At 34.4% G+C, this 14,994-nt stretch overlaps 1 protein-coding gene across 1 annotated transcript; it reads right to left on the reverse strand.

Annotated features, from left to right (window-relative positions):
• Positions 1 to 4,812: 4,812 nt before the first annotated feature.
• LOC120223760 (olfactory receptor 5AC1-like) lies at positions 4,813 to 11,418 on the reverse strand. Its single transcript, XM_039221985.1, has 3 exons — positions 11,344 to 11,418; positions 10,530 to 10,626; positions 4,813 to 5,753 (listed from the first exon to the last, which is right to left on the reverse strand). Exons 1-3 carry the CDS (start codon positions 11,416 to 11,418, stop codon positions 4,813 to 4,815), a joined length of 1,113 nt encoding a protein of 370 aa, XP_039077916.1.
• Positions 11,419 to 14,994: the final 3,576 nt, after the last annotated feature.

Raw genomic sequence — 14,994 nt, forward strand, 5'->3', positions numbered from 1 at the left:
TCGCTAACATGATAGATATTTTTCTGTCCATTCCATCTGTTCTTCATTCTCCTTCTTGTCCTGACTGCTTTTAGATTAATAGAGACTTTTTGTGATTTCACTTTATATCCATATTTGGCTTATTATTTATATATTGTCTATTTTTTTGGTGGTTCCTTTAGTGTATACAGTATATCACTTTAATTATTCACAAGCTATCTTTAAATAATGTTATAACAAGTAATAATTGTGCCATATTGAAATAAGTGGTATAGGTAGATCTAGTTCCTATATAAAATATACACCACTACCTTAAGACAACAAGGACATCTTCATGTTCTGCCAGACCCTGAGACGTGATTTGAGTGCAAGTAATTTATTTAAGAATAGTTGATGAGTGAGAAAGTGAGACAGGAAAAGGAATGTAGCCAATAAGAGGTAATTTATTTTTAAAAAATTACAACTGTGGGCAATCAAGCTAATATTTTTTGGAAAAATCATTGGGCATGAATTTCAAAAAATTTATATCAACCAAAGGACAAAGGATTGGGGGTATTTACTCACCAACTCCCATTAGTCATTGGCTGATAGAGGATCTGGAGGAGATTCTAAAAGGAATATTTACTTCTCAATCCTTCTATTCTACATTAAGTGAGGGTAGAATAGCTGGCCATGTGAGAAAGCCCTCAGATGCAGATGTACAGCTAGAAAAGATATAAGCAAGTATCAACAGTATCTATGACAGGGAATCAATGGGCAGTGTGGTCTGTGATTGACAGTGAATGAGCCATTCAGCACTAGATCAGAATATCTCTCAAGCAACCCATTCTCAAAAACCTAAAGTTGTGGTTTGTCCACAAATAAGCAAAGAAATGATGAAACTTTCTTTTGTAGGCTTAGAAAAAGCAGAAAACACTGTCTCATAGTCAGTCATAGCATACAGTTTATACTATATTACACTTAGCACAAGACCTCTCAATTCATTGTTTTTAAAATTTCTTATGTTTATTTATTGATGAGAGAGAGATACACAGACCATGAATGTGGGAGGGGCAGAGAGAGAGGGAGACACAGAATCTGAAGCAAGCTCCAGGCTCTGAGCTGTCAGCACAAAGCCTAATGCGGGGCTCAAACTCGCAAATCAAAAGATCATGACCTGAGCCGAAGTCAGGCACTCAACTGACTGAGCCCCCCAGGCACCCCAGAGCCTCTTAATTTAAAGAGAGTATCTTCTGATGTTTGCCAAAATACTGCTAAAAGTGTGATGGGATATTATTTAATTTATTTTTAGTCTTTAAACTCTTAACTATATGCTTGTAATGTAGTTATCAGTCACATTATCATCATTTATTTGTTCATTGCTTATAGCATCTTATGCACAAGGCAGTCTGCCACACAATATTGTGTCATGAATACTGCCCCTGAGTTAACCAGTGCCCTCAGCCTGTGCAGCCTTTCACAGTTCCTCTGGGTACAGTTTGTCACAGTACTATTCATGGAGCCCCTTATTTTTCCCTCAATAGTTTATAAATGTTGTCCCATTGTCTTTGTATTCTCAGTGCAACGGACAAAATGTAACCATACATATCTTTCCTTTAGTAGTAACCCAGTCTCTCTGTCTAGAAGCTTGTAGATACTCTCTTCACCCCTAGAGTCTGAGACTGTTCACCAGGAACAAATCCTTGTGGATGTGGATAAATGCTATCCATTGAGGATTATTTAGCTTGGGATTCCAAGATTTCCTTTGTTTCTAAGAAAGGGCTTGATGATCTGTATATCAGATTGATCCTGACTTGCCCCTTCTAGAGTCATCAGCTGAAAAGTTATAAATTCACCATAGGCTATCTTTAGTAGGAGGTTCTTTCCTAAAATACTCTTAAAAGATAAATACTCTGATATGTGAAATTTTCTGATTAGATTAAACATTATATGGTTTCACGGCACTTGTATTTTGAAATAATTGTGTCCTTATTCACAAATCTAAACCTTTTCCCCTGCCTAGTTGAAGAGAGGACAGAGGACCTTGCAGAAAAGTCATTTAAATCTCCATCAGCACCAAGATGCCTCTATTAAGTCCCTCCATTTCTCTGACAAGGACCATTTTATCCTAATAATGTATTAGATTTGTAGAAATTGTGAATTCAGTTCACTTCAGTGTATACATTCTTCTTGTCCCTCCCTGTTTAGATTGCAAATACATTGATGTAATCATTTTACATTCATGTACTCTGTGCCCTGTAAAAAGTCAAAGCTTGCCTAAAACATGCTGGAGGACCTGTGCAGTGCTGGCTTCACTCCTCAGCCTTGTATCTTCCTCCCTTGTATTCCTGTTAAGTCTATACATTAGATTTTCTGAATACATGATTCTTCCTCTTAATTCTTCCCTACTGCTCCGCAATAAATATCAGGCCACCACCTGGAGATTTTGCAACAGCAGCAGGTAGCCAAAGTTATTACAGATTCAAACAAATTATACACTTACCACTTCAGATTTCCTTTAAATTTAGATGTCCAATGGAGAAAGACACTACACCTTCCTTAGGATAGCCAATGAAGGAAAAATAAGTATTACATTGAAAGTTTTTAGAGTCATTTCAGAAATAAAAGACATTCCATAGTGGCACTTACTCAAATTAAGATATGTTGCATTGTCTAACTAAAGACGTAAATTAGTTTTACTTGAGTAGTAGTCAACATGTAAGAGATTATAAGAGCAGTAACTATGAAAATTTGTGTTTCTGCATTATTAATCACAAAACGATAAATACAGCATACTCCTAATATCTGAAGAGATATATCCTAAAATCTTTCAGTATCTGCAGATTCTTGAATACCAATATTGCCTATAATTTCCCTGATAAAATGTACTGTGTATTTTCACACAGTTAAGCCATACTTTTATTCAATTGTCTACTTTTTATTATATCCCAATTAAGATTCCTATCATTAAAATCCACCAATCTCTTATATTCTATGCTTTTTAAAATATTTTCTTCAGTAGAAAGAAAGTTTTCTCTTCAGGGACAGTTTCCTCCAAGAAATCACTTCATCTGAGTCTCTGAACAATTGAAAAGCAGCAAGACTTTTTTTTCTTTCAAGTTTTTATTTAAATTCCAGTTTCATTAATATACAGTGTAATATTAGTTTCACATGTAGAATTTAGTAATTCATCATTTACATACAACACCCAGTGCTCATCACAAGTGGCCTCCTAAAACCCATCACTTATTTAACCCATCCCCCTGCCGACCTCCCCTCCAACAACCCTTAATTTGTTCTTTATAGTTAAGGGTCTGTTTCCTGTTTTGCCTCTCTTTTATTTCACCACTATGTCCATCTGTTTTGTTTCTTAAATTCCACATATAAGTGAAATCATATGATATTTGTCTTTTCCTGACTTATTTTTCTTAGCATAATACTCTCTAGCTCTGTCCATGTCATTGCAAATGACAAGATTCCATTCTTTTTGATGACTGAGTAACTTTCCATTACACACACACACACACACACTCCACATCTTCTTTATCCATTCATCAACTGATGGACATTTGGGCTCTTTCTATAATTTGGCTGTTGTTGATAATGCTGCTATAAACATTGGGGTGCATCTGTATTTTTATACCCTTTGGGGAAACACCTAGTAGTGCATTGCTGGATAATTTCTTATACCATACACAAAAATAAATTCCAAATGAATGAAAGACCTAAATGTGAGACAGAAAACCATCAAAATCCTAGAGGAGAACACAGGCAGCCACCCCTTTGACCTCAGCCATATCAACTTCTTACTAAACATGTTGCCAGAGGCAAGGAAAACAAAAGCAAAAATCAACTATTGGAATTTCATCAAGATAGAAAGCTTCTGTTGAAGTCTGACTTCAGCTTAGGTCACGATTTCACTGTTTGTGGGTTCAAGCCCCACATTGGCTCTGTGCTGACAGTGCAGAGCCTGCTTCAGATTCTCTGTCTCCCTCTCTCTCTTCCCTTCCCCTGCTTATGCTTTCTTTCTCTCAAAAATTAATAAACATTTAAAAAGAAGATAAAAACTTTTACACAGTGAAGGAAACAATCAACAAAACTAAAAGTCAATCTTTGGAATGGAAGAAGGTATCTGCAAATGACATATCTGATAAAGGGTTAATATCCAAAATATATAAAGAAATTGTACAACACAACATGGGAGAAACAATCTAAGTTAAAAATGAGCAGAAGACATGAATAGACATTTTTATAAAGAAGGCATCTAGATGACCAACAGAAATATGAAAAGATGCTCTACACCACTCATCATCAGGGGTATACAAATCAAAACCACAAAGAGATATTACCTCACACCTGTAAGAATGGCTAAAATTAACAACACAGGGAAACAACAGGTGTTGGTGAGGATGAGGAGAAAGGGGAACCCTCTTACACTGTTGATGGGAATGCAAACTGGAAAAGCAGCAAAATTTTGATATGCAGGCTCTGGACAGTTGTACCAGCCTCAAGCAAAGAAACATGCAAATATATGCTATGTTCAAATTACAAACTATTTTTGTACCGAATTTTTGAGGAAATTTACAAAGAGTAAAAAATCACAAATTTTAAATGCTTAGTTTTTAAAAGGTGGTCTATTTTTCATCAGTGATTCAGTTTGGTGTGATATTAAGATCTCCTTACATTGAAAAAAAAAAAAACCCAAATGAAGCTGTCTTTCATCACAGCACTGAGAAAGTGCTCTAGATACTGCCTTCTGTTAAAGTTATTTAAGCCAAGGCTAATTTTCCTAACTTCAGATCCCTTGTATTTTGCAAAGTTTGAAATGACCAAGTTTAAAATTTGCCTTAAGAACTATTTATATTTTATTATTCTCCTCAAGGCATTTATAACCTCTTTGTTTCTCAAACTGTAAATAAAAGGATTTAGCAGGGGAATTATGATTGTGTAAAATACAGAATACATTTTATCTTGATTTTCAGCTGGTCCAGACGCAGGACGCACATACATGAAGAAGAGAGTGCCATAGAACAAGGAAACAGAGAGCAGGTGGGCGCTGCACGTGGAGAAGGCTTTGCTCCTGCCCTTTTCAGACTTCTTTTTCAGGATGGCAAGGAGGACATAGGAGTAAGAGATGATAATGGTCATAAAGGTGAAAGATTGTATAAAGACTGAAAATATAAAAATCAAGAGCATATTAATTCTAGGGTCTGTACAGGAAATCTTAAACAGTTGTAAAATTTCACAGTAGAAATAATGTATTACATTGGACTTGCAGAAAGTTAATCTAAATAACAAACCAGTGTGCATCATAGGATGAAGAAACCCTATCATATACGAAACTCCTAATAACTGAATGCAAAAGGTATTGGACATCACCACTGGATAAAGCAAAGGGTTACATATGGCGACGTAACGGTCATAAGCCATCACTACCAGAAGGAAACATTCTGTGTTTGCGCTGGAAGCAAAAATATAAAATTGGGTGATGCATTCAACCAGGGATATCATGTGATTGTGAGATAAGAAATTCATCAACATTTTGGGAGTCACAGAGGAGGAGGAACAAGCATCTGCAAGGGCCAAACTGCCAAGGAATAAGTACATGGGGATGTGAAGATGAGGGTCCTTCCAGATGAGGAAAATCAGTCCCAGGTTGCCCACCATGGTGGTGAGGTAGATGACCAAGAACATCAGGAAAAGGGGGACCTGCATCCCTGGACTATCTGTCAGTCCCATGAGAACAAACTCCATCACCTGTGTCTTGTTTCCATCAGATTCAGTCAAGCTGATCACTGAAATTAAAGAATAAATGAAGAACACAGTAATAAAAAACCATGGAAAAAATCACATTTTATTTGAAAATAAATGTATCTTCCTCATTTACATGTTTCTTTTAACCCGAACATTTATCTTTATACTGGAGTATTCTTTACAAACAAAATGTATTTGGGCCACTGTTCCTAAAATTTAGGGTATATATATATATATTATACATACATATATATATATAATTTATTACTTGTATAAGAGAAGTGGGCTTATTTTTTAATTTGGAAAAAATTAATTGCAATTTAATAATCATCTTCTAATTTTAAAATCATTAAAAATAGAAGTAAGCTTTTGAAAAATGCTAAAGATGAGTTATCAAAACCAATAGCATACATTCTAAATAATATAGTATTTCCCTCAAATTAAGGACAGATTGAAATGCTCACTCTGACCATTATTGTACAGTATTTTTTAGAAACTTCAATATGTCTAAGATATGAAAACAAAATAATATAATAAATAATGAAATGTCATAAAAAGTATAGGAGATAAATTCATAATTTTGCTAATGTTATATTGTTATAATTAAAGAAATAATATTATGACTTAAATAGGTACCAGATGAAAGATGAATACATAAATAATCACTAGATTTTTTTTTCAATGCAAGCAAGCAAGAGAAATAAAAGGGAAATATATCAATTATAATAGCCATAGATACACTTTAAAATACATTGAAATATTTTTAAAATATATAAGATCATAGTGAATAAAATTGTAAAATCATACCAAAAAGTATTATACAATTTCTAAAGAAATAGCCAAAATATATTATCAGATAAGAAGACAGTATTATAAATATGTCAGTAGAATTCAATTTAATTTCAGTTAGAAATTAAATTCAGTTAGTTGTTTTTTAACATTATTTATTGATTTTTATTTATTTATTTTGAGAGAGAGAGAGCACGAGCAGGAGAGGGAAAGAGAAAGAGAGAGAATCCCAAGCAGGCTTCATAGGTTTTGATGTGGGGCTCTATCCCACAAACTGCAAGATCATAACCTGAGCCAAAATTAGAAGTCGGTCACTTAACTGGCTAAGCCACCCAGGTGCCCCTGAATCCTAATTGCTTTTTAATATGAAAGCATAAGCATGAAGTTCTTATAAAATAAACTTATTTTGAAGAGACAAGGAAAATATGAACAGTAGCAAAATGCGCAGTGTTAAGTTACAATATAAAGCCATTTAATAGAAGGCAATATGGTGTGAAAATAAAGAAATATTAGAGTAAAACCAAGTAAAGACTCCAAAGACTGATTCACATATTAGAATTTAATATAGTACATGGGTGATTTTTCAATTGAGAAACATGTTGGTTTCTTCAATAAATATTGTGGCTACATTTGCCAATTTGGGAAAAAAAAGTAAGAATGGCTTTGTTTCCTATGCTTGTTTTAAAATTGCTGCTGGGGGCGCCTGGGTGGCTTAGTCGGTTAAGCGTCCGACTTTCGCCTAGGTCATGATCTCACGGTTCGTGGGTTCGGCCCCGCGATGGGCTCTGTGCTGACTGCCAGCTCAGAGCCTGGAGCCTGTTTCAGTCTGTGACTCCCTCTCTCTCTGACCCTCCCCTGCTCACGCTGTCTCTCTCTCTCTCTCCTAGAAATAAATAAAACATTAAAAATAAAATAAAATAAAATAAAATTGCTGCTGGATCAAGGACTTAAAAGTAAAAAATTTAAAAAACCAACTTAAACATTCTAAGAAAATTCATGAAATATAATTTAAATATATTACAATAATCTCTGACTAAGAAATGCATGAATTATAAAGAAGGAATAAGTATATTTAAAATAATGTTTAAATGCATGAAAATGGAGTATGTACGTAATATTTGACTAGGTAAACGAAGAATAAAATGTTGGAAAAATATGTATAATATAATAGGCTAAATATTAGTACCTATCACATGCCAAGAAATATTACTAATTGGTAAGAAAAGTCAAGTAATTCAACAGATAAACAAAACGGAATTAAATGGGAAACTCACAGAACAGGTCAACATATTCAGCTGTGAGAAAAGATGCTCACCTTCCCCAGTACTCAAGATGTGCAAATAAAATAAGACATTATTTTTCATTCCTCAGATTAGCAAAATCTCCTGATTGTTAGAATTTAGAAAAGGCCACTCACACTTATTAGTAAAAATGTAAATTATTAAGACTGAAAAACAATCTGGGAATATTTTTAAGAAATAAAAATACACAGGAGCACCTTGGCGGTTCGGTCTGTTAAGCATCCAATTTCAGCCCAGGTCATGACTTTACAGTTCGTGAATTTGAGCCCCACGTCAGGCTCTGTGCTGACAGCTCAGAGCCTGGAGCCTGCTTCAGATTCTGTGTCTTCCTCTATCTGTCTCTGCCCCTCCCCAGCTTGTGCTCTGTCTCTCTCTCAAAAATAAATAATCATTTAAAATATTTTTAATAATTAAAAAATAAAAATACACATACTTTTGAACTCAATGACCCATGTCTTCTGTCCATTCTCTAGCAATAACATATCATTTCATAGGGAGAGAAATCTGCAGCAGCATTCTTCATGGTGGCAAAAGACTAGAAGTAATATGTAAACCAACAGGGTGAAACCATGGTTGAACAGATCTTGGTATAATCAGACTAATCAGTATTATGGATGGCAGTCGTTTAAAATGAACTATTGCTCTACCAGTAGTCTGAAAGAAATTTCCACAATTGTTAAGAATGTGAGAAAAGTAAGATACAGAGAAATGTATTTAACATTATTCCATTAAACCAATAGACAATAAAGTCTTAAAATTTCCACTCTGCAGATCTTTGAATACACATACACATATATTTGCAAAAACCATAAGAACATAAAGATATTATGAAATGGTAGACCTAGCTTGTTAATATTTATTCCCTGGTGTAGGTGAGAGGAGAGAAATACACAGTACCTCCAAAACTGCTTTTGTGATAAAAACACAATACACAGTCATCCTATTTTATACAATTACAGACATATAATTAAGGATAGTCTTAAGTTTTAATAAGTGAAGAAGAGCAAGGAAGAGCAACAGGAATAATAATACTATTGCATTTAGTAGGTGGCAATAAATATTTTAATGAAAAATTAGGAATTAATCATAAGTAAATTTTATTTTACAGATTTTCTGTATTTTAAAATACAGAAAAGTTTTTGGATTGTGTAGCATTTGCTTTTGAATATTTTCAGCAGTATCTGAATTCATCCATAGAGAGTGATTTCTCTCTGTCTCTCTCTCAGACAAAAGGTTTTTTGTAAACAAAGTTAGATATACAAGCACAATATTTTTCTTAAATGGTTTTATTCATTTTCAGGTTCCTTTCTTTATATTTGATGCAGCCCTGAAATACTTTGTTTGATTTTGTTCTATCACCTATAAATGTCATCTAAAAGCAAATCCAAAAGAAGAGATCTCAAGGTATTTAGAGGTGAATGCACAGACTTTTAGATCACCTAGAAGGAGAAAAACCTGCCTATGCTTTGATGTGTAAATTCATTGTTTCCCAAAATAAAATCAATAACAATCTTATACACACAGTTCTTGCTGATTAAAATACATTTAAAATTTACCATTTACCCAAATTGTATTGTTTAACTTTAAAATAGGTCTGTTGACAATATTTTTCTTAATGGTTCAACACTAGAGAGAATGGGGAGTTATTTCCATATTCCTCAAGAATAGAACAAATAAAATTAGTTTTAAAAATTTATCTTTTGGGTGCCGGGGTTGCTCAGTCACTTAAGTGTCCGACTTCAGCTCAGGTCATGATCTCACAGTTCATGGATTCAAGCCTCGCACCAGGCTCTCTGCTGTCAGCACAGAGCCCACTTTGGATCCCTTGTCGCCCCCCTCCTCTTTGCCCCTCCCCCCGCTCAAAAAAAAAAAACATTAAAAAAGTTTCTCTTTTAGTGGATAAACCCATGAGAAGCCCTGGAAGCACAACACAAGCAGCAAGAGGGCTGACTGAAATATCTCCTAAAAATTACCCTTAATCGACACTGAGAGCAAGTCATTTAATTTACAAGGTGAAGGTTTTGTCCTGAGTGAGCCTATCTAGGTTTCTTGCGAACTTTGAACCCATAATTGATACAACCTTTTTATAATTAGGTCAAGAGCTATTAAGTGCTTAGAACTTTTCAATATCTATATCTCTATACCATATAGATATTTATGGTATATACCATATATATACACACACAAACATAATGCACACACATATATCCATTGGAATCAAGGGGATTAAAAATGTTATCAGTGGTGACTTTAGCTCATCTTGTTATGATTCCATGAACAAACTAAGGAAGTTTAAGCAGCATAATTTAGTTCTTCTTAGCCTGACAAGGAAAAGTTTCTATACTATGAAATAATGTCTGAAACTTTTGAGTTATTATCATCATTTTATCATGTCTTCTTTTTTTATTATCTCAAGTTTCCTATTAAAAAGAAATCTTATAATATGTGTCTACTCAACAGTCCAACACTTAGTATTTATAACAGGCATCCAGAATTGTCTATCCTGAAGAGAAACAAAATATCTCATAGGGTTACCAGGATTTTCATTTCTCACCTGGATATTTCATTATCAAATAAAAAATGGAGAAACTACAACTAATAAAAATTAGATGGATTTTAGTGTCCTCACACAGTTTCTTAAAGTCTTTTCAAGATTGAGAGATGATGGATTTCCTGAAGGAAAGATGGTGGGTTTCTAAAGAAAAAAAATTGTAAATTTCCCTCTACCGTGCTTTACACTGCGACCAGAGTCATCTTTATGAATCGCCAAACTGATGAAGCTTCTAGCTGCTTTCACATCCACGTCAGTACTTCCTCCTAAAATCTTTAAATGAAGAAAAGTGGAAGGTACAGAATGAAACAGTGATTACTTGTGCAAACATTTTCCTTGGAAACCTCAACTGCAGGAAGATGATATTTATTTGTACTCTTTTTCAAATCTGTTCATGAAAGAGAAAAGTAAATTGAAATTTCCTCAGTAAAAGTTACCAGTAGATTGATTCCCTGTAGGATGGAGGCAAAGCTGTTCTACTGGGCATTGAGAGCTACTTGGGGAGTAACCCAGGACGAGCTGGGGTAACAATTAGAAGCATGCTTTGTGTCATTAGAGTTCACTGTGAGGGCAACTTGACAAACTACCCCTGAGCAGTTTTTAGGTCATATTAATTTCTTTTTTCTTATTGCTCTTTGATGTTGCCACATTCCAACCACCTGATAGTTTCTTCAAACATCTCAAAAACTCATGAAAACTCAGAATGTACAGATCCAAATTCAGAGTCTTTGTAAACACTATCACCCAGTATGGCCCCCATCCTGCTTTCCCATTCTCAGTTAATGACATCATCCCTACCCCATTTTTAAAGAAAGAAACCTGAGAGTCATCCTTGACACTGACTTCCCCCTTGAACCCATGGCTTTTATCTCTTTAATATCTGTTGAAACCACCCACTTTTCTCAAAATTTAAGAAAATTCCATCTCCTGCCTAGAATACTGACATAACCTTTTAATAATCTAGGTGTATTTTTCAGTATTTTCTCCTACCATTCTCTGCATTTGGGCCAAAGTCATCTTTATAAAATGCCAAGCTACTGAGATCAGCACAGTTCTCACAGCCATCGATGAGATTCCATTTAAACCCTTAAGTATAACTTAGGATCCTCTTAGAAGAAACATAAAAATCCTTAAGCCTATGCATCCTTTTCCTTATCCTAAAACCTATCTAATCATTCTCTGTATCAACCTTTTGTGCAGTGTAGCTAATAAACTCTTTACAGTGACTGAGTCTGTTTCTTTGACAACAGAATCTTGGAGCTGAAGTTAAAAATCAAAATTACAGGGGTGCCTGGGTGGCTCAGTCGGTTGGGTGTCTGGCTTTGGCTCAGGTCATAATCTTGCAGTTTGTGGGTTTGAGCCCCACGTCGGGCTCTATGCTGACAGCTAGCTCAGAGCCTGGATCCTGTTTCAGACTCTGTGTCTCCCTCTCTCTCTGACCCTCTCCTGCTCGTGCTATCTCTCTCTCTCAGAAATAAATAAAACTTTTAAAAAAATTAAAAATCAAAATTATAGTAAATTAAAAAGTTAAAAATCATTTGTATGACTTTTGTATGCAGTGTTGATGAGAAAAAAAAAATCAGAGTTTATCCTTTTGTTTTTCTAATCTTAGTGTAAGAATGTAAAGAGTTCTCCTTAAACAGTGGCTAAGCAACCAGCATTTCTCCATGCCTGTCAGAATCTATGTGACATGCCTCCCTCTGTGTGAGCAGCACATACACGCTTTTGTGATGAGGCTAACAGGGCTCAGGAGCCAGAGTAGAAGCCTGAGAGTGCCACTGGTTAGTACTATGTTCTCTGTAGTAATATGAATAGGTCATAAGAAAATGACAAACAAGAATTCAGAAATTATCATTTTACTGTCTTGGACATAGTAAAGCATACAACAAAAATTTGATATAGTTTGGGGATAGTAAAACTCCAAATTTCTGACAGATAATAGGATTTGTGTCTCAGTTCTCTTGAGCTGCAAAGGCCTTCTCTGAGAAATACAGGTTGTGTATACTGTGAGCTTCACTCAGTGAAAGGGAAAATGATGCTGTCTGTGAGTAGCTTTGTGGATCATGCAAATGTAATACCAAAGGCTTTGTGGTTCCTCATCAGAGCAGTAACTTTTAAACATTGCATTATGTTTTGCTCTTGGCTTCTTTATTCTGGAAGTTTCATTGCCTTCACTGTCCTTCAGATCAGTCTGATACTCTCTAACTCAACTAGTGTCAGGGCCTTCATTCCAACTTTTGATTTTTGCTATGGTTGACTTGTTTTGCCATTTCATACAACACAAATCCTGGCCTCATGACTGCAACAGACTCTTGAACTCAGTTAATTGCTGATGTCTTTTCTTCTCAGGTAGTAGCTTGTTGAATGTATGAGAGGAAGCTTTACATATTCAAATGAGAATTACAGTTACAAGGAACTGCCTCTGTTAATTCCGTGTAGTATAATACTAACACTCCTCACTTGTAAAAATTGAGAAGAAAATATTCTTTCTTTCTTGGTTTGGTTGTAACTCAGAACCCCCCACCTTTTTTAAAAATTTATCACTGAGATTGGGGAGGTGGAAATTTATGGGATAGAAAGAAGTTATCCTTCTGAGTGACCCATATGTGCTTCATATTGAGAAATTGTAATGCTTTTCTTCAGACCTTGGAATAGTGAGAAAGTGAAACAGCAGCAACTTAAGGAATTTTATTCCCCTTCCTGTAGCCTAGGACACTAATTAATTAATATTTAACATATTGGCATAAACTTACTGTGCAATATTTCCATTGGAAACCGTATTCACATGGCCTGACACCAGACATCATTAACCATAGAATGGATGTACATGAAGATGGAAAAAACGGAAACATTAGAAAAACTATGAGAGGCCTGTAAATTGAAAAGAATAATGTGACTTCTCTAATCCACTGTTGTCAGGGTGGTACCCACACATAATACCAACTGTATACGTAGGCCCACAGACCTACTTTAGGTTCGGTAGAAGCAGTGGTGTAAGTGTAGGAGGCACTTAGAGTTTAATAGACTATCCTTCAGTACAATGCTAGCTTATATACAGAATTTTCTGTAAAAATATATGTTAAGCAACTTAGAAAGACTTGGTATTGTTGTCTAAGAATCTTACATCAGGAAAGAAATATAGCAGAAACAGAAAGTCATTGCTCATTTATTTAGATAAATATTTTTGTTTTATTCTTCACAAAAATACAAGAATACAAATTTACAATGGTTACCATGCTAGAGGGAAAAAGTGTATAAGGAGATATGAGGATATAATAAAGTTTTAACTTAATCAGTCCATCTAAAATGGAAAAACCATTATTGGAAGACTAATTAGAAACATTGAAAACTTTCAAGTGGTTTTTAATTACTAAAAATTAATTTTATATAAATAGTACTACTAATAATGATTTTTTTCATTGATACTATCTATCAGAATGTAAAGGGCAATTCATACTTATCAGAAATTTTTAACTCTACTTATTATGAAAATTATTGCTAGGTATTTGTCTCTATGCTTAGACAAATATTATAATGTCAGCAAGGAGGGTACTTACTAAGAACTACTTTTCTAAGTGACTATAATTACCTTAAAATGCTTAAAGATGATGTGTACAGTCACTTTTTTTTTTTAAAAACTCATGAACTTAATACTACTTAATTACAAAAAATTTCTTATATATAAAATCTTACAAAGTGAGAATAAGGCAGCTGGAATTGTTTGGTTTTATGGGAGGCTTTTAGAAGACTACATGTGCTTCAAACTGTTTCCAAAATGGGCTATCATTGGAGGTAGAGCTCTCATGCATTTACTCATTCAATAATCATCTACTAAGATGATGATATAAGAGTAAATGCAATTGAAACATTGCTTCACTCTTGCCTATAGATGAAAAACAAATCTTACATTCTGACAAATTGGCTGGGTGCTTAAAAGACTTAATTGCATAAAGTCATCAACTATATTTTTATAACATAGTCATGTAAAGTTTACACATTTTCTATTTTTTTCAATTAAAAATGCATTATTATCAATGTGCAAGATGACCTATTGGGTTTTGTGCTTATTTAAATAAAAACTGAAAAATGATAAGGACATTTTATTTGAGAAACATGTACTTTTTTTTATCATCTTATTAGTCCACCTTAAATTTGTTTCTTTTGCTGTATAAGAAGAGATTTAGCAGAGAATTCCAATAGTGTGCAACAAAGAATGCATTTTGCCCTGTTCTTCATGTGGGCCAGATTCAGGACTCACATATCTGAAAAAAAGAATGTTGTAAGAGAACAAGAGAGCAGTGAGCAAATGGCCACTGCTGGGGAGAAGGCATTACTTTAGCCTTTTTCATAATTCTTTTTCAGTATGGCAAAGACGACATGGGTGTAAGAGACTTAATTTAATTGTTCATAGGAGGGCAGTTTGAATAAAGACTGAGAAAACAAAAGGGTCAGTGCATTAATAGATTTATCTGTTTGGAAATTTTATATGGCAACAAAAATTCAAAATAGAACTGATGTTTTTATGTTGGACCCATAGAAAGTTAACATAAATGGAAATTCCATATGAACAATAAGAGGTGGGAAGCCAAAAACATGCAAAGCACTCAGCAACTAAATTCAACTTGGAAGAAAATCCGTAAT

This window comes from Hyaena hyaena, unplaced genomic scaffold, assembly GCF_003009895.1.
Source record: "Hyaena hyaena isolate Hyena2069 unplaced genomic scaffold, ASM300989v1 scaffold_1040, whole genome shotgun sequence".
NCBI lineage: Eukaryota > Metazoa > Chordata > Mammalia > Carnivora > Hyaenidae > Hyaena > Hyaena hyaena.